The 24,922-nt window shown below is 52.2% G+C and overlaps 1 protein-coding gene across 2 annotated transcripts in view; it reads left to right on the top strand.

Annotated features, from left to right (window-relative positions):
* The window catches only part of TRPM4 (transient receptor potential cation channel subfamily M member 4), a 48,655-nt gene that overhangs the window by 1,269 nt on the left and 22,464 nt on the right, over positions 1–24,922 (top strand). Inside the window, exons 3-12 of one of the 2 annotated variants that reach the window (XM_064381057.1) lie at positions 7,385–7,559; positions 8,069–8,249; positions 8,403–8,566; positions 9,094–9,277; positions 12,980–13,041; positions 13,193–13,384; positions 13,616–13,715; positions 20,179–20,291; positions 21,072–21,416; positions 21,586–21,720. In XM_064381057.1, the coding sequence (XP_064237127.1) occupies positions 7,385–7,559; positions 8,069–8,249; positions 8,403–8,566; positions 9,094–9,277; positions 12,980–13,041; positions 13,193–13,384; positions 13,616–13,715; positions 20,179–20,291; positions 21,072–21,416; positions 21,586–21,720 (1,651 nt within the window). The remainder of the gene's footprint in view (positions 1–7,384; positions 7,560–8,068; positions 8,250–8,402; positions 8,567–9,093; positions 9,278–12,979; positions 13,042–13,192; positions 13,385–13,615; positions 13,716–20,178; positions 20,292–21,071; positions 21,417–21,585; positions 21,721–24,922) is intronic. The other variant, XM_064381058.1, reaches the window with a different exon arrangement.

The raw sequence follows: 24,922 nt of genomic DNA, 5'->3' as shown, positions 1-24,922 counted from the left end.
TTTTTGCATTTTTTTTTAAGACAGTGTCTGGCTCTGTCGCCCAGGCTGGAGTGCAGTGTCGTGATCTCGGCTCACTGCAACATCCACCTCCAGGGTTCAAGCAATTCTCATGCCTCAGCCTGGAATTACAGGTGCCCACCACCACGCCCAGATTAGTATTTATTTATTGAGACGGAGTTTTGCTCTTATTGCCCAGGTTGGAGTGCAATGGCATGATCTCGGCTCACTGCAACCTTGCCTCCCAGGTTCAAGCGATTCTTCAGCCTCAGCCTCCCTAGTAGCTGGGATTACAGGCATGCGCCACCACATCTGTCTGATTTTCTATTTTTTAGTAGAGATGGGGCTTCTCCATGGTGGTCAGGTTGGTTTTGAACTCCCAACCTCAGGTGATCCACCCGCCTTGGCCTCCTGAAGTGCTGGAATTACAGGCGTAAGCCACCGTGCCTGAACAATTTTTTGTATTTTGGTAGAGATGGGGTTTCACCCTGTTGCCCAGGTTGGTCTTGAACTCTTGATCTCAGGCAATCCGCCCGCCGTGGCCTCCCAAAGTGCTGGGATTACAGGCGTGAGCCACCACACCCGACCCTCTAGTTGTTTTCAAGACAGGTTTTGGGGTGCGGTGTGGGACGTGTCCACATTCCTACTTCAGTATCTATTTTGTTATGAATATATATCAGTGCAGTATGGCTTGTAAATCGGATGAATAAACAGATATGCACTTGTTGGATGTGAGTGCTCAAAACTTTGTACTGATAGGGCAGCATGGTCAAGAAAATGTAGGAAACTCTGGTCTGGCCTGAGGAGGAAGAAAAGCAGAGGATAATTATAGTAAGGCAAGGGGTTCTAGCTGCGAGGGACTGGGTTCCATGGGAGCTGCGAGGAGGTGTCTGCTTAAGACTGGGAGCTCACGCCTGTAATCCCAGCACTTTGGGAGACCGACCCTGGCAGATCACAAGGTCGGGAGTTTGAGACCAGCCTAGCCAACGTGGTGAAACCCCATCTCTACTAAAAATAGAAAAAATTAGCTGGGCATGGTGGTGCACGCCTGTAATCCTAGCTACTCGGGAGGCTGAGGCAGGAGAATCACTTGAACCTGGGAGTCAGATGTTTCAGTGAGCTGAGATTGTGCCACTGCACTCCAGCCTGGGCAACAGTTTGAGACTCTGCCTAAAAAAAAAAAAAAGGATTGGGAGGGGACCCAGGGTGTCACTAATGGTTTCTGGAGGAGGAAGAGCAGCTAGTGAGGGGACATTTGAAAGTGGGCTAGAGAGAGGCTCACGGAAAGTGATTTGGGCTCGGCATGGTGGCTCACACCAGTAATCCCAACAATTTTGGAAGCCGAGGGCAGTGGATCACCTGAGGTCAGGAGTTCGAGACTAGCCTGGCCAACATGGTGCAACCCCATCTCTACTAAAATACAAAAATTAGCTGGGCATGGTGGCGGGCACCTATAATCGCAGCTACTCAGGAGGCTGAGGCAGGAGAATTACTTGAAGCAAGGAGGCGGAGGCTACAATGAGCTGAGATCGCATCACCGCACTCCAGCCTGGGTGACAGAGCGAGACTACATCTCAAAAAAAAAAAGAAAGAAAGTGATTTGGAACAGCATGTGCGAAGTCCTTGCTAAGGACTGTGTGGTTCAGCTTCAAAATGAAGCAAAGCTCAGGGTCCAGAGAACACTGTCATGAGCGAAGAGGCTGCAGAAGAGGGCGGGCCAGAGTTTGCCGGGTGTCAGAGGTCATCCTGAAAGGCTGGGACCTTGTCCTGGGGAGCTGGGGCGTCACCGCAGGGGTGGGGTTGGCTCTGCGTGTGGAGAAGCCTTCCGGGGCTTGGAGAGGATGAACAGGAGGCTGGATAGAGGGTCCGAGCAGGAGGCGAAGAGGCCTGAGCCAGCTCAGAGCTTTTGGGACACAGAGAGGAGGAGATGGGGCAAAGACTCAGGGGACAGGAAGGTAGAGCTTGGGGACTGATGCAAGGGAGAGAGAGGCGCACCCATCGATGGATGGCTCCCGGATGGACGTGTGGTCTGCTGACTGGGACACGGCGGGGCTGTTCCTGAGATGGAGAACTCGGGAGCGTGAGTAGGACTGGGAAATGGTCGCTGAGTGTGGCGTGGGACTCTGTGCGTGTGAGCGGCCCTGGGGGACCCGGGGGCATGTGGAGACTGAGACTTGGGAAAGGTCTGGACTGATGTCCAGGATCTGAGAGGTCCGAGTTGTAGATGGTAATTGAAACTGAGAGTATGTGAGATGTCACGGGGGAAAAACGTGTCAAGTCAGGGGAGTTGCAAGCCGGCGATTCTATGGCCAGTTGTGTGTGTGTCTGTGTGTTTCGAAGAGCGTTTAGGCTGGGCGCAGTGGCTCATGCTTGTAATCCCAGCACTTTGGGAGGCCGAGGCAGGCGTGTAATGAGGTCAGGAGTTTGAGACCAGCCTGGTCAATATGCTAAAACCCCGTTTCTAGTAAAAAATACAAAAATTACCCGGGCATGGTGGCGAGTGCCTGTAATCCCAGCTACTCAGGAGGCTGAGGCAGGAGAATCTCTTGAACCCAGGAGGTGGAGGTTGCAGCGAGCTGAGATCGTGCCACTGCACTCCAGCCTGGGTGGCAGAGTGAGACTCTGTCTTTAAAAAAAAAGCACTTAGGGCCGGGCGCGGTGGCTGACGCCTGTAATCCCAGCACTTTGGGAGGCCAAGGCGGGTGGATCACGAGGTCAAGAGATCGAGACCATCCTGGTCAACATGGTGAAACCCCGTCTCTACTAAAAATACAAAAAATTAGCTGGGCATGGTGGCGCGTGCCTATAATCCCAACTACTCAGAAGGCTGAGGCAGAAGAATTGCCTGAACCCAGGAGGAGGAGGTTGCAGTGAGCCGAGATCGCGCCATTGCAATCCAGCCTGGGTAACAAGAGCGAAACTCCGTCTTAAAAAAAAAAAAAAAAAGCACTTAAAAATATCTGCTTTCTGTCTCTCTCTCTCTTTTTTTTTTTTTTTTTTTTGAGACATGGTCTTGCTCTGTTGTCCAGGCTGGAGTGGGACGATCATGGTTCCCTGCAGCCTTGACCTGCTGGACTCCAGCAGTCCTCCTACGTCAGCATCCCCAGTAGCTGGAACCACCGCCATGACTTGCTAATTTTTAAATTTTTGTAGAAAATACTCAGGTGTATTTTTTTTTTAGTCTTCCTGTGTTGCCCAGACTGTTATCGAACTCCTGGGCGCAAGCGATCCTCCCGCCTCATCCCACCAAAGTGCTGGAATTACAGGCGTGAGCCACCACACCTGGCTACTTCTTTTTTTTTTTTTTTTTTGAGACGGAGTCTCGCTCTGTCATCCAGGCTGGGGTGCAGTGGCACAATCTCAGCTTACTGCAAACTTTGCCTCCCAGGTTCAAGCAATTCTCCTGCCTCAGCCTTCTGAGTAGCTGGGATTACAGGCACTCACCACCACACCAGGCTGATTTTTTTTTTTTTTTTTTTTTTTTGAGACGGAGTTTTGCTCTTGTTACCCAGGCTAGAGTGCAATGGCGCTATCTCAGCTCACCACAAACTCCGCCTCCTGGGTTCAGGCAATTCTCCTGCCTCAGCCTCCTGAGTAGCTGGGACTACAGGCACATGCCACCATGCCCAGCTAATTTTTTTTTGTATTTTTAGTAGAGACGGGGTTTCACCATGTTGACCAGGATGGTCTCGATCTCTTGACCTCATGATTCACCCGCCTTGGCCTCCCAAACTGCTGGGATTACAGGCGTGAGCCACCGCGCCCGGCCAGGCTGATTTTTGTATTTTTAGTAGAGATGGGGTTTCACTGTGTTGCCCAGGCTGGTCTCGAACTCCCGACCTCAAGTGGTCTGCTGACCTCAGCCTCTCAAAGTGCTGGAATTAAAGGCGTGAGCCGCCACGCCTGGCCCTGGCTATTTCTTTCTGTTGAGTTACTCGCCTGGCTTCTGCAAGCATGGAGTTTGAGAATCAAGTAGAATCATGTAATCATCATGGGAATCATGTGAGCATCACACTGGGAATACCCACACTCAAGGGAGGAGAAAAGGAAGAGAAAGCCACAAACGAGGCAGGCATGTAGCAGCCGGGGCGGGAGGAAGGCCAGCAGGGCAGGCGTACCCTGCCAAGGAAAAGGTTTTCCAGAATGAGAGCCTTTCAGCTGTGGCCAGAGCCGCTTGTGATACAGTCAGATGAGATCTGAATAGGGGCCGTTGTATACGGGACCAGGCAGGTAATTGCTGATTTTTATCAAGAACAATTTCAGGCCAAGCACGGTGGCTCACGCCTGTAATCCCAGCACTTTGGGAAGGATTACACAGAGACAGGATTTCACCATGTTGGCTAGACTGGTCCTGTACTCCTGATATCAGGTGATCCGCCTGCCTTGGCCTCCCAAAGTGCTGGGATTACAGGCATGAACCACTGCACCTGGCCTGAATGTTTTATTTGATTTTAATTTTAATTTAGGAGAACAGACAGAGCCCCATGGATATAAAGAACCCCATGTGGCTATCGTATTGGACACATAGGCTCTGGACCATTCCTTGAAGACCTTTTAATTAATTAATTTTATTTTTATTTTTGAGATGGAGTCTTGCTCTTGTCGCCCAGGCTGGAGTGCAGTGGCACCATCTCGGCTCACTGCAACCTCCACCTCCTGGGTTCAAGTGATTCTCCTGCCTCAGCCTCCCGATTAGCTGGGACTATAGGTGGGCACCACCACGCCCGGCTAATTTTTTGTATTTTTAGTAAACATGGGATTTCACCGTGTTAGCCAGGATGGTCTCCATCTTGTGACCTCGTGATCCACCTGCCTCCACCTCCCAAATTGCTGGGATTACAGGCGTGAGCCACCTCACCCGGCTATTTATTCTTCAGACGGAATCTCGCTCTGTCACCCAGTCTGGAGTGCAATGGTGCGGTTTCAGCTCACTGCAACCTCCGCCTCCTGGGTTCAAGCGATTCTCCTGCCTCAGTCTCCCAAGTAGCTGGAACTACAGGCACATGCCACCACAGCTAACTAATTTTTGTATTTTTAGTAGAGACGGGGTTTCACCATATTGGCCAGGCTGGTCTCAAACTCCTGACTTTGTGATCCACTTGCCTTGGCCTCCCAAAGTGCTAGGATTACAGGCATGGGCCACCACTCCCAGCCTATTTTTATTTTTACTTTTAGTGACACGGTCTTGCTCTGTCACCCAGGCTGGACTGCAGTGGTGTGATCATGGCTTATTGCAGCCTTGAACAACTGAGCTCAAGCGATCCTTCTGCTACGGTCTCCTGAGTAGCTGGAACCACAGGCTTGCACCACCATACCTGGCTAATTTTTTAATTTTTTTTTGTAGGGATAGGGTCTTGCTCTATTGCCCAGGCTGTTCTCAAACTCCTGGGCTCAAGCGATCCTTCTGCCTTGACCTCGCAAAGTGCTGGGATTATGCCCAGCTGTCCTTGAAGTTTTGCTCAGAAGAGCAAACTTCCCGGGAAGTAGCTGCAGGGGAACTGAGGGGTCCGAGGATGGAGCTGAAATAGGTAACAAAGTGGGTAAACTGAGGCATGCCAGGGCCCCGGAGGTAGCTCTCGCTGTGCCAGGACCTGGCCTTCGTGTGCTTGGTTCATCCCGTGTGTGGATCAGTCAGCTGTTTTAGTGTCTTTACGCCTTTGGTGAAATCCTTGTAGCACCTCTGCTATCCCTTCTGCAAAATTGCTCTCAAATCCGCTCACTCGGTTTGCGTAAACACAGGTCTCACAGGTCTCCGCCAATAACTAAACTCCTTCTGGAATCTGGAACAAAATAAATTAGATACATTTTTTACTCCCTCCCTTTCTCCCTCCCTCCCTCCGTCCCTTCCTTCCTTCTCTCTCTTTCTCTCTCCCTTCTTTCTTTCTTTCATTTTTTTTTTTGTGGGTTTTTTTTTGGGACAGAGTTTTGCTTTTTTCACTCAGGCTGGAGTGCAATGGTGTGATCTCAGCTCACTGCAACCTCTACCTCCCAGGTTCAAGTGATTCTCCTGCCTCAGCCTTCCGAGTAGCTGAGATTACAGGTGCCTGACACCACACCCAGCTAATTTTCGTATTTTTTAAGTAGAGACTGGATTTCACCATCACCATGTTGGCAAGGCTGGTCTTGAACTCCTGATCTCAGGTCATTCACCCTTCTGGATCTCCCAAAGTGCTGGAATTACAGGCGTGAGCCACCGCACCCGGCCAACTTGTGCATTTTTTTAGGCAGGGGAAAGTTTTTTATGTGATCACCATAAATGGAAAACTTCTTCCATTTGCTGCGAAGAGAAGGAAGCCACACAAGCCAAACACAATGAAAAGCAAACAAAGGTGTTTCCCTCCTAGCTGGATGGCTGTTGCCAGCTCAGGTTTTTGAGCCCGAGGCCTGCTTTTCTCCTTAAAAAGAGTAGCAAAGGGTTAGGCATTCAAAAATATTCTGGCAGCCGGCTCAGCCTCTCTACTCGACGGTTGTCAGGAGAACTGAAAAAGGAATGACTTTCTCGCTGCGTTATTCAAGGTTATTTAAAGCTGTGTGAAGTTTGTGTCGCGTTGCCTCTGGCTGGGACTCTGGCATGCGAGTCTCATTTCAGAAAACTGCGTTCTTTCCCTGGCTCCTCATAGCTCCGTGGAGTAGGCTGCGCTATTATTGTCTTTTCATCAGAGGAGGAAATCTAGGCTCAGAGAGGTGAAGCCGCTCGCCCAGAGTCACACAACTGCGTCCCTGGATCTTTCTTTTCTTTTCTTTTTCTTTTTTTCTGAGACGGAGTCTTGCTCTGTTGCCCAGGCTGGAGTGCAATGGCACAATCTCGGCTCATGGCAACCTCCACCTCCCGGGTTCAAGCGAGTCTCCTGCCTCGACCTCCCTAATAGCTGGGATTACAGGCGCCTGCCATCACGCCCGGCTAATTTTTGTATTTTTGTAGATATGGGTTTTCATCATGTTGGCCAGGCTGGTCTCGAACTCCTGACCTCAGGTGATCCTCCTGTCTCGGCCTCCCAAAGTGCTGGGATTACAAGCGTGAGCCACTGCACCGGGCCTGGATTTTCCTTTCCATGGTGAGCACCATGTGTGTGGATGGGGAATGGCGAGGACACCCCTGATGGGCGTCTGCCTTTCACTTGAGGCTGTGCAGGTGACAGTGACCGACCTCTTCATGCTCAGACTTTCTGGAGTCACTGGCTTCCTTCTCGTGGGGAAGGGGGACTGTCCTCGGCTCCAGTCTCTCCCTGGGGCGGTCAGAGCCAGGGTCAGGGGCAGAGTGGACTCTGACTGCCTCTGGATGTGGGGTCAGTATAGACAGCCCCCTCGACAGAAGTTATGAACACGCAACAGAATGCTGGGGGGGGGAGGGCAGCCCTGGGTTCACACTCCGCCCTCGAACCCCCAGAGGGACCTTGTGCCAGTGTGGGCGCCCCCGGACCGCCCACCCCGCCGTGGCCACAGAGGACGCCTTCGGGGCAGCCGTGGTGACCGTGTGGGACAGCGATGTGCACACCACGGAGAAGCCCACCGACGCCTACGGAGAGCTGGACTTCCTGGGGGCCACCCGAAGGCACAGCCATGTGAGGCAGGCCTGTCTGTGGGCCTGGGTGCTGGAGGGCTGCATGCTCAGGGCTCAGAGTGGAGCCAGGACCCCCGAACACTGCCCCTCTGCCCATCCTGTCTTTGCTCTCTGTGTCCCCTCCACCCAACCTGTCTTCTCTCCGACGCGATCCCCTTCCTCTCGGTCTCTGTGCCTCTGTGTCTCAGTCTCCCTCTGTCTCTGTGTACCTCTCTCTCTGGGTCTCTGTCCCCCTCTCTCTCTGAGTCTCTGTCCCCCTCTCTCTCTGGGTCTCTGTCCCCCTCGCTCTCTCTGGGTCTCTGTCCCCCTCTCTCTCTGGGTCTCTGTCCCCCTCGCTCTCTGGGTCTCTGTCCCCCTCTCTCTCTGGGTCTCTGTCCCCCTCTCTCTCTGGGTCTCTGTCCCCCTCGCTCTCTGGGTCTCTGTCCCCCTCTCTCTCTGGGTCTCTGTCCCCCTCTCTCTCTCTCTGAGTCTCTGTCCCCTCCCTGTGTCCCCCCTCCCATGTATCCACAGTTTCTCCGGCTCTCTGACCGAACGGATCCAGCTACAGTTTATAGTCTGGTCACACGCATGTGGGGCTTCCGTGCCCCGAACCTGGTGGTGTCAGTGCTGGGGGGATCAGGGGGCCCTGTCCTCCAGACCTGGCTGCAGGACCTGCTGCGTCGTGGGCTGGTGCGGGCTGCCCAGAGCACAGGTGACCGAGGGGGTGGGGCTGTCTCCCAGGCCTCGGTCTGCCTGCCATCTCCCCGCCATGCTGGGGGTCTCCCCCGCCCCCCAGTCTCTGTGTGTGTGTCTCTGTCTGACTCTTGGTTTCTCTCCGTTTCTGCGTGTTCCTTGGTGTCTGTAGGGGCCTGGATCGTCACTGGGGGCCTGCACACAGGCATCGGCCGGCACGTTGGTGTGGCCGTTCGCGACCATCAGACGGCCAGCACTGGGGGCACCAAAGTGGTGGCCATGGGCGTGGCCCCCTGGGGTGTGGTCCAGAAAAGAGACATCCTCACCAACCCCAAGGTATGACCCAAGGATTTGGAAAAGGAGGGGCTTGGGTCTGGACTCTTGGGTCTGAGGGAGAAGGGGCTGGGGGCCTGGACTCCCGGGTCTGAGGGGCTGGGGGCCTGTACTCCCGGGTCTGAGGGAGGAGGGGCTGGGGCCTGTACTCCTGGGTCTGAGGGAGGAGGGGCTGGGGCCTGGACTCCCGGGTCTGAGGGAGGAGGGGCTGGGGGCCTGGACTCCTGGGTCTGAGGGAGGAGGGGCTGGGGCCTGGACTCCCGGGTCTGAGGGAGGAGGGGCTGGGGGCCCTGGACTCCCGGGTCTGAGGGAGGAGGGGCTGGGGCCTGGACTCCCGGGTCTGAGGGAGGAGGGGCTGGGGGCCCTGGACTCCCGGGTCTGAGGGAGGAGGGGCTGGGGCCTGGACTCCCGGGTCTGAGGGAGGAGGGGCTGGGGGCCTGGACTCCCTGGTCTGAGGGAGGAGGTGGGGCTTGTGTCTGTCCTTCTGGCCCTGACTCCGAGGCGCTCTGATCTGGCCATTTTTCCCTTAGGGCTCGTTCCCTGCGCAGTATGATTGGCGCCGCGACCCGAAGGACGGGGTCCAGTTTCCCCTGGACTACAACTACTCGGCCTTCTTCCTGGTGGACGACGGCACGCACGGCCGTCTGGGGGGCGAGAGCCGCTTCCGCTTGCGCTTGGAGTCCTACATCTCCCAGCAGAAGGCGGGCGTTGGGGGTGAGTGGCTTCTGGAGCCCACGACCCACCGCCCATGGCCCGGTGCTCAGGATCCCAGTAGTCTGGTCTGGTCGAAATTTGGGGAATTAAGTGTCTTTCCCTATCATTTTTTGTGCTCTTTTTTTTTTTTTTTTTTTTTTAAGACAGGGTTTCACCATGTTGGTTAGGCTGGTCTTGAACTCCCGACCTCAGATGATCCACCCGCCTTGGCCTCCAAAGTGCTTGGATTACAGGCATGAGCCACCACACCCAGCCCATTTTTCGTGCTTTTACAAACCTCTATCTGCAAGTGAGATAGCTCACATCCATAATTCCAACACTTTGGGAGGCCAAGGCGGGAGGATTGCTTGAGGCTGGGAATTCAAGACCAGCCTGGGTAACAGAGCCAGACCTCATCTCTACCAAAACAATAAAAAATAAAATAAAAAATAAAAAAATTAGCCAGGGGTGGTGTCGTGTGCCTCTAATCCCAGCTACTCAGGAGGCTGAGGCAGGACAATCGCCTGAACCCGGGAGATAGAGGTTGCAGTGAGCCGAGATCACGCCACTGCACTCCAGCCTGGGCGACAGAGCGAGTCTCCGTGCCAAACAAAGAAACAAACAAACAAACTTTATTTTGGAATTTCTCATGCATACAGAAAAATGCGTGAAGGTGGACGAGGGCTTGATGCATTGTTTTTTTTTTTGGGGGGGGTGGAGTCTTGCTCTGTCACTCAGGCTGGAGAGCAATGATGTGATCTCGGCTCACTGCAGCCTCCGCCTCCAGGGCTCAAGGTATCTTTTCCACCTCAGTCTCCTGAGTACCTGGAACCACAGGTGCCCATCATCATACCACGCCTGGCTAACTTTTTGTATTTTTGGTAGAAGTGGGGTTTTGCCATGTTGTCCAGGCTGGTCTCAAACTCCTGACCTTGTGATCCACCCACCTCGGCCTCCCAAAGGCTGAGATTACAGGCGTGAGCCACCGTGCCCGGCAACAAAATGTAAAAAGCTACATTTATATGGTGTCTATTGCTATAAAAAAAGGCTACCATTTTTATGGGGTTAGATCTATCTTTTGTCTCTTTTATAACCTCCTTGGCTGCCTGTCTTGGAAAGGCCCATCCCACTCCCAGACAAGCATTCTCTTCAGTGTTCTTTTAATATCTCATAGTTTTATATTTAAACCTCTAATCCATCTGGAAATGATTTTTACATATTTTGAGGTCAGGCGTCTATATTTCTTTTCTTTTCTTTTTTTTTTTTTTTTTTTTTTTGAGACAGAGTCTGGCTCTCTTACCCAGGCTGGAGTGCAATGAGGTGATCTCAGTTCACTGCAACCTCCACCTCCTGGGTTTGAGCAATTCTCCCCTCTCAGCCTCCCGGGTAGTTGGGATTACAGGCGTATGCCACCACGCCCGGCTGATTTTTTTGTATTTTTAGTAGAGACGGCGTTTCACTATGTTGGCCAGGATGTTCTCGATCTTCTGACCTCGTGATCCCGCCTGCCTCAGCCTCCCAAAGTGCTGATATTACAGGCGTGAGCCGCCGCGCCCCGCCAGGAGTCTGTATTTCTGTTCGTCCAAATGAGAAGCTGTTTTCTTTATGACCATTTAGTAAATAAACCATCCTTTCCTAGCTGAATAGAAATCCTTGCAGTTGTGTATTCAGATCCTTCATCTGCTGAAATCTGTTTCAAAAACTTTTTAAAACAATTTCTCTACTTATATATTCCTGTGGCCAAACTATGCTTTGATTATAGCAGTTTAAAGAGGTTTTCAGGACAGGTGTGGTGGCTCACGCCTGTAACCAGCACTTTGGGAGGCCAAGGCAGGTGGATCACTTGCACTCAGGAATTCAAGATCAGCCTGGCAACACAGTGAAACCCCATCTTTACAAAACATAAAAAAATAGCCAGGCATGGTGGCACATGACTATAGTCCCAGCTACTGGGGAGGCTGAGGTGGGAGGGTCCCTTGAGCTCAGGAGGTCCAGGCTGCAGTGAGCTGAGGCGGCATCACTGCATTCCAGCCTGGGTGACAGAATGAGACCCTGTCTCAAAAATATAAATAAATAAATAAATAAATAAATAAATAAATAAATAAAAATGTTTTAATATATGTTAGTGAAAGCTCCTTCTCACTGTCCTTTCTGAAAAATTTATTGGCTCTTCTCTGACATTTCTTTTTCCGTTTGAAGTTGAAAATTGTTCCATTTAAAATAGGGTAAACACCTCCCAACTTCCTCTCATACCCCCTCTTTCCCCAGGCTGTATTGAATTAATGTGTTAATTCGTGACAAGTTGACTTACTGTTAGTTTTCCCACTTTAGAGTCCCACTCTGTGCCCAGGCTGGAGTGCAGTGGCGCAATCTCAGCTCACTGCAACTTCTGCCTCCTGGGTTCAAGCAATTCTCCTGCCTCAGCCTCCCGAGTAGCTGAGACTGCAGCCACCCTCCACCACTCCTGGCTAATTTTTGTATTTTTGGTAGAGACGGCATTTCACCATGTTGGCCAGGCTGGTCTCCAACTCTTGACCTCAGGTGATCACCCCCTCGGCCCCCCAAAGTGCTGGGATTACAGGCGTGAGCCACCGGACCCGGCTTACTTTTTAAATTTAATGGGTATAGAGTTAGTATAGTGGTATCTTTATGGTGCAGTTGGGCTTTGGTGAATATCTAGATTGTGTTTGGATAGCCCTTTCTATTCCTATTTCCTTCACTTTCTATTTGCACCTTCACCCCCTCACGCTCCTGGATGGTTAATCAATTACAGAATTGACTCATTCAAGAAACACCTGCCTCATTCAGGGACTCAGGAGTCCAGGCCCTCAGCCCCTCCTCCCTTAGGAAGTTAAGCGTTACTGTCTTCAAAATCTAGCTCACTCCTGAAGGAGGGAGGTGGCCAGCGAGGTGGCTCATAGCTGTAATCCCAGCACTTTGGGAGGTCAAAGTGGGAGGATCCCTTGAGCCCAGGAGTTAGAGACCATTCTGGGCAAGCTGGCAAGACCTCTGTCTCTGCCAAAAATTAAAAAATCAGCCGGGCATGGTGGTGCGTGCCTGTGGTCCCAGCTACCTAGGAGGCTGAGGTAGGTTGATCAAGACTAGTGAAGTGTGATCATGCCTCTGCACTCCAGCCTGGGCGATAGAGAGACCCTGTCTCAAAAATTAGGCTGGTGCGGTGGCCCATGCCTGTAATCCCAGCACTTTGGGAGGCCAAGCGGGGCGGATCACAAGGTCAAGAGATGAAGACCATCCTGGCCAACATGGTGAAACCCTGTCTCCACTAAAAAAATATAAGGCCAGGCGTGGTGGCTCATGCCTGTAAGCCCAGCACTTTGAGAGGCCAAGGCGGGCAAATCATGAGGTCAGGAGTTCAAGACCAGCCTGACCAAAATGGTGAAACCCTGTCGCTACTAAAATAGAAAAAATTAGCTGGGTCAGGCATCTGTAGTCCCAGCTACTTGGGAAGCTGAGACCGGGGAATCACTTAAACCTGGGAAGTGGAGGTTGCAGTGAGCTGAGATCGTACCACTGCACTCAAGCCTGGGCAACAGAGCGAGACTCTGCCTCAAAAAAGAAAAGAAAAGAAATGACAATTCCAATGAACAGAGGATTAGGAAAAGGCTGATGTTTGCCCCAGGGACTCCTGGGAAATGTGGTTTTCTCCCATCTCCAGCAAAGGCTGATGGGAGGTAACCAAGCCCCCTTCTCTTCTTGCCTCAGGGACTGGAATTGACATCCCTGTCCTGCTCCTTCTGATTGATGGTGACGAGAAGATGTTGATGGTATATGGGCCTGGATGCCTGGGTCTAAGGGGGAAGGAGGGTGGGGGCCAGGACTCCTGGGTCCTGAGTCTTAGGGAGGGTCTGGGAGTCTGCCCCCAGGTAGGGTGAAGAACCTGCCTTCTCTGACATGACTCTCCCCTTTATTCTGTAGCAAATAGAGAATGCCACCCAGGCTCGGCTCCCCTGTCTCCTGGTGGCTGGCTCTGGAGGGGCTGCAGACTGCCTGGCGGAGACCTTGGAAGACACTCTGGCCCCCGGGAGTGGGGGAGCCAGGCAAGGTGAAACCCAAGATCGAATCCGGCGTTTCTTTCCCAAAGGGGACCCTGAGGTCCTGCAGGCTCAGGTAGGACATTGGGGGCTCAACTTTGGATCCTGAGATGGGAGGGAACTGGGATTTGGGCTCCTGGGTCTGAAGGAAGCGGGGCTGGGGGTTGGACTTCCAGGTTCAGAGAGCGTGCTGGGTGCCTAGACTGTTAGGTCCTGGAGGGCAATGGCCTCCTCCCTCCCTTTGGACAGGGCCTGCAGGAGCTGGGGATGGGGCCGGGCTAGGGATGCAGAGTTTGCTGTTCCGCAGGTGCAGAGGATTATGACCCGGAAGGAGCTCCTGACAGTCTATTCTTCTGAGGATGGGGCTGAGGAATTCGAGACCATAGTTTTGAAGGCCCTCGTGAAGGGTAAAAGTTGTGCCCTCCAGCCCTCCCCTCTCTCAGTTCAGCACCTTCCCCGGCCTGCCTGGGCACTTCATCCACCCGCCCTAATCTAAGGCCCATGGCCCCCTTTCCTCTCATGTCTTTCACCTTTGGGGCTTTGCGTGGTGCTGTTTGGGCAGCTTTCCCAGATGCTTTGATTATGTTTCGTTATCCATTCTTTCATCTTTTCATCCATCCATGTGAGCAGATCGAGCTTTCCATCTCTTCACCTACCCATCCTTCCAGTCATCCTTCGTTCTTCCACCCATCTATCCTTTCACCTGTCTATCCACGCATACACTGACAATTCCATCCGCTCATCCATCCATCCATCCATCCATCCATCTTTTCACCTATCCATCCACAGACCTCTGACAATTCCATCCGCTCCTTCTTCCAACCATCCATCTTTCATCCATTTAGCCATCTAAACGCCAGATTCGATGTACCTGTCCATCTTTTCATTCATCCATCCAGTGTTCTTCCATCTTTGCATCCACCCACCCATTCTTCCTTTCCTGCGTGCCTCTAATATGCGTGAAGCACTCTAGTTAGAATGAACAGAGCACTGTCTCCCAGTGAAGAAGTCCAAATATTTCACTAGGAATGGCAGCTTGAGGGACTGAATGATGAAAACCAAGGCGGGAGCATAATGGAAGAGGCTGGGGTGAGGGGGTCCTTTTTTATTGATTGATTGATTGATTGAGACAAGGTGTTGCTCTGTAGCCCGGGCTGGAGTGCAGAGGCTGGCGTGGGGCTCCTTTATTTATTTATTTATTGAGACAAGGTGTTGCTCTGTAGCCCAGGCTGGAGTGCAGTGGTGTGATCATGGCTTACTGCAGTCTTGACTTCCCAGGCTCAAGTGATCCTCCCACCTCAGCCTCCCGAGTAGCTGGGACCACGCCTGCCTGCCGATACACCTGGCAAATTAAATTTTTGTTTGTTTGTTTGTTTACAGGCTATGGTAGGGTAGAAAGAGCAGTTACTTCCGACTTTGGAATCAGACGAAGCTGAATTTAAATACTTGGCTCACTACAGTCTCCACCTTCTGGGCTCAAGAGATCCTCCCACCTCAGCCCCGCAAGTAGCTGGGACCACAGGCATGTGCTACCATAGCTGGCTTATTTTTGTATTTTTAGTAGAGGCAGGGTTTCACCATGTTGCCCAGGCTGGTCTTGAACTTCTGGGCTAAAGCTGTCTGCCCACCTCGGCTTCCCAATGTGCTGGGATTACAGTCAGGAGCCACTGTGCCTAGACCAGAATTTTGTGAGGTAAACACCCACTTTGATAAAAACTCCCCAGGGACATTGTGGCAATATTAGAGCCTTCTGTCTCAGCTCCCCACCCCAGCTGTATCCATGTTTGTGGTGTGGTATGTATTTTATTTTATTTGAGACAGAGTGTCACTCCGTCGTCCAGGCTGGAGTGTAGTGGTGTGATCTCGGCTCACTGCAACCTCCACCTCCTCGGTTCAAGCGATTCTCCTGCCTCAGCCTCCCGAGTAGCTGGAATCACAGGTGCCTACCACTATGCCTGGCTGATTTTTGTATTTTTAGTAGAGATGGGGTTTCACCATGTTGCCTAGGCTGGTTTTGAACTCCTGACTTCAGGTGATTGGCCAGCCTCGGCCTCCCAAAGCATTGGGATTAGAGGCATGAGCCACCGCACCTGGCCTTAATTCATTTTCATATATTTTTTGAGATGGTCTCATCTGTCATCCAGGCTGGAGTGCAGTGGCACGATCATAGCTCACTGCAGCCTTGACCTCCTGGGCTCGAGTGATCCTCCCACATCAGCCTCTGAGTAGCTGTGCACCACCACACCAGCCTAATTTATTTTTAATTTTTTTGTAGGGACAGGGTCTCCCTATGTTGCCTGGAATGGTCTTGAATTCTTAGGCCCAAGTGATACTCCTGTCTTGACCTCCCAAAGTGCTGGGTGGTGTACAGGTTGTGGTAGGATAGAAAAAGCAGTTACTTTCGATTTTGGAATCAGACAAAACTGAATTTAAATACCAGCCTGGGCCAGGTGCAGTGTCTCACGCCTGTAATCCCAGCACTTTGGGAGGCTGAGGTGGGTGGATACTTGAGGTCAAGAGTTCAAGACCAGCCTGGACAACACGCTGAAACCCTGTCTCTACTAAAAATATAAAAATTAGCCGGGGTGGCAAGTGCCTGTAATCCCAACTACTCGAGAGGCTGAGGCAGGAGAATTGCTTGAACCCAGGAGGGAGAGGCTGCAGTGGAGCCAAGATGGCGCCATCGCACTCCACCCTGGGTGACAGAATGGGACAAAACCCAACAAACAAAAAAACCGGCTTGGCCCCTTCCTTGCTGTGTGACCTTTAGAAAGTAGCTTCCCCTCTCTGAGCCTCAGTTTCTCTCTGTGGAAAATGGAGATAGTATCTTGCAAGAGTGTTATAAGCCCGAAGACAAGGTGTAAGTTGTGCCCGGTCCCTGGTGGGGGCCCAAGAAGAGGGAGCTCTTCTTTTTTTTTTTTTTGAGACGGAGTTTCGCTCTTGTCACCCAGGCTGGAGTGCAATGGTGCAATCTCGGCTGACTGCAACCTCCGCCTCCTGGGTTCAAGCAATTCTCCTGCCTCAGCCTCCTGAGTAGCTGGGATTACAGGCACGCGCCACCATGCCCAGCTAGTTTTTTTGTATTTTTAGTAGAGACGGAGTTTCACCATGTTGACCAGGATGGTCTCGATCTCTTGACCTCGTGATCCCCCGCCTCAGCCTCCCAAAGTGCTAGGATTATAGGCGTGAGCCACTGCACCCGGCCAGGAGCTCTTCTTAATATGATTCGGTTTCCTCTGGGGGCACATCCTTCAACATAAGATAACTCTCAGTGGGCGAATCCAATTCACTCTGCGGAGGTTAACTCGGCAGCCTCCTGGGAGAAAATGAGGCAGTTCTGTACGATGTGGTTTGCGGGGTGGAGTTGTGGGCCCAGCAGAAGTGGAAGTGATCGCAGTTCACTGGGGAAATTGGAGATGGCTGATGGGCTTGGGGATAGCAGAGTTGATGGATGGAGTTTCAGCAAGAAGGAGGAGGCAAGGTCATGAACGCTGAGGAGTCTGGCGTAGGCAGGCCCGGCGCTCGGCAGCTGGTGCGCTCCTTTCTTCTTCGTCTCTCTTCCCTGCCTGCAAGGATTTTCACCTCATTTTGCAGCTAAAAACACTGAGGCTCAGAGAGAGGAAAAATGGCTTGCCCAAGGTCGTCCAGCTCGTAGCAGGGACCAGGCTTTTCCTGCAAGTCTGTGTGATTCTCAAGCCCATTGCCAGGGGCATGTTTGGAGAGAGGTCACGGGCTCGCAGAGTTAATATGTAGCACTGGTATGAAGGGAGTGTTGGTGACAAGGCCAGTGGGGTGGGTGGGTGGGGTCCAGGTGACAACTGGTGCCAGATTAAGGCAGGATATAAAGCAAGATATTATTATTTATATATATTTTTGGAGGCAGAGTCTCACTCTGTCACCCAAGGCTGGAGTGCAGTGGTGCGATCCCAGCTCACTGCAACCTCCGCCTCCCGAGTTCAAGTGATTCTCCTGCCTCAGCCTCCCAAGTAGCTGGGACTACGGGTTCATGCCACCATGTCCGGCTAATTTTTTTGTATTTTAGTAGAGACAGAGTTTCACCGTGTTGCCCAGGCTGAGCTCAGGAGTTCAAGACCAGCCTGGACCTCAAATGCCAGGCAGAGGAGCTAAAGGCTGTCCTTGAGACGGAGCAGAGGGCCAGGGTCAGTTGTGTGGATGAAAAAGACTCTGAGGCCGAGCGTGATGGCTCATGCCTATAATCACAGCACTTTGGGAGGCCAAGGAAGGAGGTTTGCTTGAGCCCAGGAGTTTGGGACCAGCCTGGGCAGCATAGTGAGACCCCATCTCTATAAAAAATTAGCTGGGCAAGGTACTGTGTGCCTGTAGTCCCAGCTACTCAGGAGGCAGAGGCAAGAGGATCGCTTGAGCCTGGGAGGTCTCAAGGCTGAAGTGAGCTGTGATGGCACCACTGCACTCCAGACTGGGTGACAGAAGGAGATCCTGTCTCAAAAAACAAAAACAACAAAAGACCCTCTGGGAGTGGGTGGGGGCAGACTGGAGAGAAGAGAAGAGGCTGCAGGGATGGTGGTGGGAGGGGGCGAAGCTTGAGCTGCAGCTGGGGCCAGGGGACAGCAGGAGAGGCTCAGCAGAGAGTCAGGAGGGTGGACCTGGGACATGGAGCTTGGGGGGCTGATGGCCTGTGATGTGGAGGGCGGGAGGGACAAGGACAGTACCTGGGGGTCTGTCTCATTGACTGGGTGGATGGAGGGGCCGTTCCTGGGATGAGGACATAGGGAGGATGGGTTTGAGGGCTAGAAACTGAGTTGAGTATGGGACATGGTGAGTGTGAAGGGACGGGGTGGGGACAGGGTCGGGTGTCCAGGTGACAAATGGTGTCAGATTAAGGCAGGATATAAAACAATATATTATTATTATTTATATATGTTTTGGAAACGGAGTCTCACTCTGTCACCCAGGCTGGAGTGCAGTGGTGCGATCTTGGCTCACTGCAACCTCCGCCTCCCGAGTTCAAGTGATTCTCCTGCCTCAGCCTCCCTAGTAGCTGGGACTACAGGCACACGCCACCGTGCCTGGCTAATTTTTTGTATTTTAGTAGAGATAGGGTTTCACCATGTTGACCAGGCTGGTCTCGAACTCCTGAGATCAGGCAATCCACCCACTTCAGCCTCCCAAAGTGCTAGAATTACAGGGAGCCATCATGCCCAGCCTATAAAGCAAGATATTATAAACGATTTTCTTTCCTTCTTTGGAACTGTGGGGAAAGTAGGGGAGCTTCATAGACTCATAGAAAATCATAGAAAAGCCTGCTCTGAATGGACGTCTGGGCTTTGAAAAAGCACATAAAGCCCCGTGGTCCTCGCCATGTTACTGCCTTTCCTGGGGGGTTCTGCTTCCTCAGCCTTAGAGATTACACTGGCCAAGCTGCAGAGTCAGCGTGGAACTTCTTCCCACAGTTACTGTCATTGATTACAGTGCTATGAAGGGGGTGCCACTATTCCCACTTAATAGATGAGGAAACCGAGGCTCCCAAGGTCCAGTGGCTTGCCTGAAGTCACTCAGTCAGTATTGGTGGACAGGGGGTTGGAGCCCGTGTCTGCCTGCCCCAGAGCGCGGTGCTCATCTCCACGGTGGACAGGGCGTTGGAGCCCGTGTCTGCCTGCCCCAGAGCGCGGTGCTCATCTCCACGGTGGACGGGGGGTTGGAGCCCGTGTCTGCCTGCCCCAGAGTGCAGTGCTCATCTCCACGGTGGACGGGGGGTTGGAGCCCGTGTCTGCCTGCCCCAGAGCGCAGTGCTCATCTCCACGGTGGACAGGGCGTTGGAGCCCGTGTCTGCCTGCCCCAGAGCGCGGTGCTCATCTCCACGGTGGACGGGGGGTTGGAGCCCGTGTCTGCCTGCCCCAGAGCGCAGTGCTCATCTCCACGGTGGACAGGGGTTGGAGCCCGTGTCTGCCTGCCCCAGAGTGCGGTGCTCATCTCCACTACAGGAGATTATCTCTTTCTGTGCTGCCAGTTTTTGGAACAACCGAAATGAGGTGAATTTGTTTTGGAAATAGATTTGGAGCAAGTGGAGGCAGAAGGAAAACCTAACTCCATGTCATAATAGATGCCCTTCAGGACTTTTCATGCCCCTGTTGACTGCACGTGTTTGCATCCACTAAATAGCTGGATCAAGTTTTTAAAGGTTGCTTGTTCTCTCTTGAGGTTTCACTGTCCTCACTTTCCGCTGTCGTCACCTCTTTCCCCTACGACATACCCCAAGCTTCAGAAATGAGAGTGACTCACATCTGTCATCGGCTGCTGTGTTTTCTCATGCCCCACCTTTGCTTCTGCTGTTCCTGCTGCTTTGAACGCTCTTTTCCCACCTTAAACACACACCTCCCGATGCTGGTGGTCTTTCAAGGCGCTACCTCAACACCCATCCTCCAGGAGCTCTCTTGGGCCACTCTATACCTCTGTGACCGTAGCCTCCTCTGAGCCCTAATATATTTACCCACCTCTGAGGGCACCAAGCACTCTGAGGGTAGTCATGTGTTGGGGAGCCATATTTCCCCCAATAGAACCAGCTCCTTCAGGGTAGAAACTGCATCCGATTTCTCTCTCCGTCCCCTCCACTGCCTGGTCCATAACATACCTCAATAAATACTAAATGAATAAGTGATTCCCTTTCTTTCTTCTTGGGGGCCGTAAGCTAGTGGTCTGTGCTCTGGCCCTGAGCCAAATGACCTTATGCCTATGATAACCTGACTGCTTAAAGACCCCCACGCTCTGCTCAGTCGCACCCACTTTACGCAGGGTTTAAAAGTCAGGCATGCAAAATAGAAACAAAATAGGCATCCGTCAGATGTCCCTCCTCCCCTGACTTCTTGCCCCTTCTCCCTCTCATCCTTCCAGCCTGTGGAAGCTCAGAGGCCTCAGCTTACCTGGACGAGCTGCGTTTGGCTGTGGCTTGGAACCGTGTGGACATTGCCCAGAGTGAACTCTTTCGGGGGGACATCCAGTGGCGGGTGAGGGGTCAGGGCCTGAGGGTTGGGCATCCTGACAAAGGGACTGTGCTCTCCTCCCTCCCTGTCTTCTTGGGCACCCCTCCACCCTGCCTTCCATTATGGCCTGTCTAGCCTTCCCTTAATTGTCCCTCGGTCTCTGATTGTCCATCTGGCCGCTTCTGTTTCCTCTCTCCCCATCCATCCATCTGTCTGTCCATCTATCTATCTATCTACCCCGTACATCTATCTATCCATCATCTTTTCACTCATCCCTCCATCCATCCATTTGTCCATTCATCTATCCATCCATCTGTCGGTCCATCCATCCATCCATCTGTCCATCCATCCATCCATCCATCTGTCCATCTGTCCACCTGTCCGTCCATCCATCCATCTGTCCGTCCATCCATCCATCCATCCGTCCATCCATCCATCCATCCATCCATCCGTCTATTCATCCATCCATCTATCTATCCATCTGTCCATCCATCCATCCATCCATCTGTCCATCCATCCATCCATTCATCTATCCATCCATCCATCCATCCATCCATCCATCCATTCATCCATCCATCCATCCATCCATTCATCTATCCATCCATCTGTCCATCCATCCATCCATCCATCCATCCATCCATATTTCCATCCATTCATCTGTCCATCCATCCATCCATCCACCCACCCACCTATCCATCCATCCATTCATCCACCCATCCATCTGTTCCTCATACCCTTGTACCCCTGTCTCTTGTCCTTAACCTTTGAGCTAATCTCTTCCCTCATTCATCCCATCCCTGCCAGTCCTTCCATCTCGAGGCCTCCCTCATGGACGCCCTGCTGAATGACCGGCCCGAGTTCGTGCGCTTGCTCATCTCCCATGGCCTCAGCCTGGGCCACTTCCTGACCCCGACGCGCCTGGCTCAACTCTATAGCGCGGCGCCCCCCAACTCGCTCATCCGCAACCTTTTGGACCAGGCGTCCCACAGCGCAGGCACCAAAGCCCCAGCCCTAAAAGGGGAAACTGCGGAGCCCCAGCCCCCTGATGTGGGGCACGTGCTGAGGACGCTTCTGGGGAAGATGTGTGCACCGAGATACCCCGCCGGGGGCACCTCGGAACCTCACCCAGGCCAGGGCTTCGAGGAGAGTGTAAGGACTGGGCAAAGCTGAAGTGGGGACCCCTGGAAGGACTTGGAGCAGGACTACATCAGGGATGGGGCATGGCCAGAGCAGGGGGGTGTGGCCAACCAGGGGCAGGGGTGGCAGTGGCCAGTGTTGGGGAGTGGCTAGTCCTCACCATGCCTCCTTTTGCTGGCAGATGTGTCTACTCCCGGACAAGGCCCCCTCAAAGCCCTCGCTGGACGCTGGCCTTGGGCAGGCCCCCTGGAGTGACCTGCTGCTTTGGGCACTGCTGCTAAACAGGGCACAGATGGCCATGTACTTCTGGGAGAAGGTGAGTGGTGACTTGGTGCTCCTGCATCCCTGTCCTTTGCCAGTGTTCACCATGCAATTCCCAGACCCCTGACATCACCTGACAGCTGCCCCATCCTCCATCCCTGATATATATCTCCAACCGCTTCCTCTTTCTTTCTTTCTTTCTTTTTTTTTTTTGAGACGGAGTCTCTCTTACTGTCATCCAGGCTGGAGTGCAGTGGCACAGTCTTGGCTCACTGCAACCTCCACCTCCAGGGTTCGAACGATTCTCTTGCCTCAGCCTCCTGAGTAGCTGGGATTACAGGCACGTGCCTCCATGCCCAGCTAATTTTTGTATTTTTAGTAGAGACGGGGTTTCACCATGTTGGCCAGGCTGGTCTTGAACTCCTGACCTTGTGATCCTCCCGCCTCAGCCTCCCAAAGTGCTGGGATTACAGGTGTGAGCCACCACTCCCAGCCTGCTTCCTCTTTCTTTTCTCTCTCTCATATCATGCATTATTTTTTATTTTTATTTATTTATTTATTTATTGAGATGGAGTCTCACACTCTGTTGCTCAGGCTGGAGTGCACTGGCATGGTCTTGCCTCACTGCAACCTCCACCTCCCGGGTTCAAGTGATTCTCCTTCCTCAGCCTTTCGAGTAACTAGGATTACGGGCACCAGGCACCCTCCACCACACCCAGCTAATTTTTGTGTTTTTAGTAGAGACGGAGTTTCATCATGTTGGCCAGGCTAGTCTCGAACTCCTGACCTCGTGATCTGCCTGCCTCGACTTCCTAAAGTGCTGGGATTACAGGCGTGAGCCACTGTGCCTGGCCTATTTTTTATTTTTCCAGACAGTCTCAAGTCTATTGCTCAGGCTGCAGTGCAGTGGCATGATCTCAGCTCACTGGAACCTCCGCCCCCCGGATTCAAGTGATTCTCCTGCCTCAGCCTCCCAAGGAGCTGGGATTACAGGCATGCAACACCACACCTGGCTAATTTTTGTGTTTTTAGTAGAGATGGGGTTTCACCATGTTAGCCAGGCTGGTCTCGCACTCCTGATCTCAAGTGATCCACCTACCTTGGCCTCCCAAAGTGCTGGGATTACAGGCGTGAGCCACCACACCCAGCCTGTTTAGTAACTTCTCTAAACTTTTTTTGCAAAGTCTGTATTCTTTGTCATGTGTGGCTACGAAAGCCCTCTTCTGTTAGCTTAGTGGTCTACTAGTGACTTGACAAAGATATCCTTAAATGCCTGGAACCATAGAGGCAAACAAAACAAGGAGCTCTCTCAGTTTTCACCTTGGCTGTATATATGTATTTGCTCTGTCACCCAGGCTGGAGTGCAGTGGCATGATCTCAGCTCACTGCGACCTCTGTCTCTTAGGTTCAAGTGATTCTCCTGCCTCAGCCTTCTGAGTAGCTGGGATTACAGGCGTTCGTCACCACTCCCAGCTAATTTTTGTATTTTTAGTAGAGACAGGCTTTCACCATGTTGCTCAGGCTGGTTTTAAACTCCTGACCTCATTATCTGTCTGCCTCGGCCTCCCAAAGTGCTGGGATTACAGGCGTGAGCCACTGGGCGCGGCCCACCGTGGCTACATATAGAAGCAGTTTTTCAATACTTAGCCACGCTGTTTACAATTCTGCTTTCGTCTTCACTTTCTGCTTGAGCAGAGCCTAAAGTTCAGCTAGAGATAAGAGCTTCAGGTTTTCTCTGGTATTTTCTGAGCATGCCTCGAGCCCTAGTCATGCATCTAGCCTTCTGGATTTCCTAGTACACAAGGAAGCTTTTCAAAGCCCTTGTTCCCCCAAGTATTTCCTTTCATGGCCTCTTTCTTCCCAAGCTGCTCAGTGTATCTATTGCTGCCTCCGCTGGGATTTCTTGCCTCAGGTGGCTGTGGTTAATTCATCTGCCTTAAAAAGATTTTAAAACACACTGCTTGGGCCGGGCGCGGTGGCTCAAGCCTGTAATCCCAGCACTTTGGGAGGCCGAGGCGGGTGGATCACGAGGTCAAGAGATCGAGACCATCCTGGTCAACATGGTGAAACCCCGTCTCTACTAATACAAAAAGTTAGCTGGGCATGGTGGCGCATGCCTGTAATCCCAGCTATTCAGGAGGCTGAGGCAGGAGAATTGCCAGAACCCAGGAGGCGGAGGTTGCGGTGAGCCGAGATCGCGCCATTGCACTCCAGCCTGGGTAACAAGAGCGAAACTCCGTCTCAAAAAAAAAAAAACACTGCTTCTTCTCTGGGAAAGTTCTAAGGCAGGTGAAGCAAAGTCAAGCCTTGAGCTGTTACTTCAGGGAGCCACCAGACAGGTCCACACACACGACCACAATTCTTAGGGAGTAAGGTCTGAATTGTGCCCTCTAGTGCCAGCGACCCACACCAGGAATGTGTCTGTCTTCAAGGCTGCCGCTGAGCTGGGGATCTGGGGACTAAGTAATTAGGTTCAAATGTCACAGTGCCCTCTTACTGAAATTTAGTACTTTCTTCATTAAGCATTTTCTTTTCTTTTCTTTTTTTGAGATGGAGTTTCGCTCTTGTTCCCCAGGCTGGAGTGCAATGGCATGATCTCGGCTCGCTGCAACCTCTGCCTCCCGGGTTCAAGAGATTCTCCTGCCTCAGCCTCCTGAGTAGCTGGGATTACAGGTCTCCACCACCACACCTGGCTAATTTTTTGTATTTTTAGTAGAAACGGGGTTTCATCATGTTGGCCAGGCTGGTCTCGTACTCCTGACCTCAGGTAATCCACCTGCCTTGACCTCCCAGAGTGCTGGGATTACAGGCATGAGCCACCGCGCCCGGCCTCATTAAGCATTTTCTTGTTTTTTGTAAGTTTTGGATTAGATTCCAAAATTCTAGAAAAGTTGATTCTGGCAGTTTTTGATAGCTATCGATCGCTTTTGTGGAAGGATGAAGCTTTGAAGTCCCCTACACTGCCAATTTTGGTCACCTCTCCAAGTGCTTTCAGAAACTCTAATTGTTAGAGACAGGGTCTTCCTCAGTCATCCAGGCTGGAGTACAGTAGCACGATCATGGCTCATTGCAGCCTCAACTTCCTGGGCTCATTCCATCCTACTCCAGCTTCCCTAGTAGCTTGGACTCTAGGAGCACACCACCATGCCTGGCTAACTAAAAAAAAAAAAAAAATTCTTTTTTTGTAGACATGGCTGGTCTTGAATTCCTGGGCTCAAGCAATCCTCCTGCATTTGTAATCGTCCAGTGGGTTCACC

The sequence above is a fragment of the Aotus nancymaae genome, unplaced genomic scaffold (assembly GCF_030222135.1).
Source record: "Aotus nancymaae isolate 86718 unplaced genomic scaffold, 86718_ANA_hifiasm-v0.15.2.pri h1tg000028l, whole genome shotgun sequence".
Taxonomy (NCBI): Eukaryota; Metazoa; Chordata; class Mammalia; order Primates; family Aotidae; genus Aotus; species Aotus nancymaae.
The sequence above is the reverse complement of the archived record's forward strand: the minus strand, read 5'-3'. Positions and strand labels throughout refer to the sequence as shown.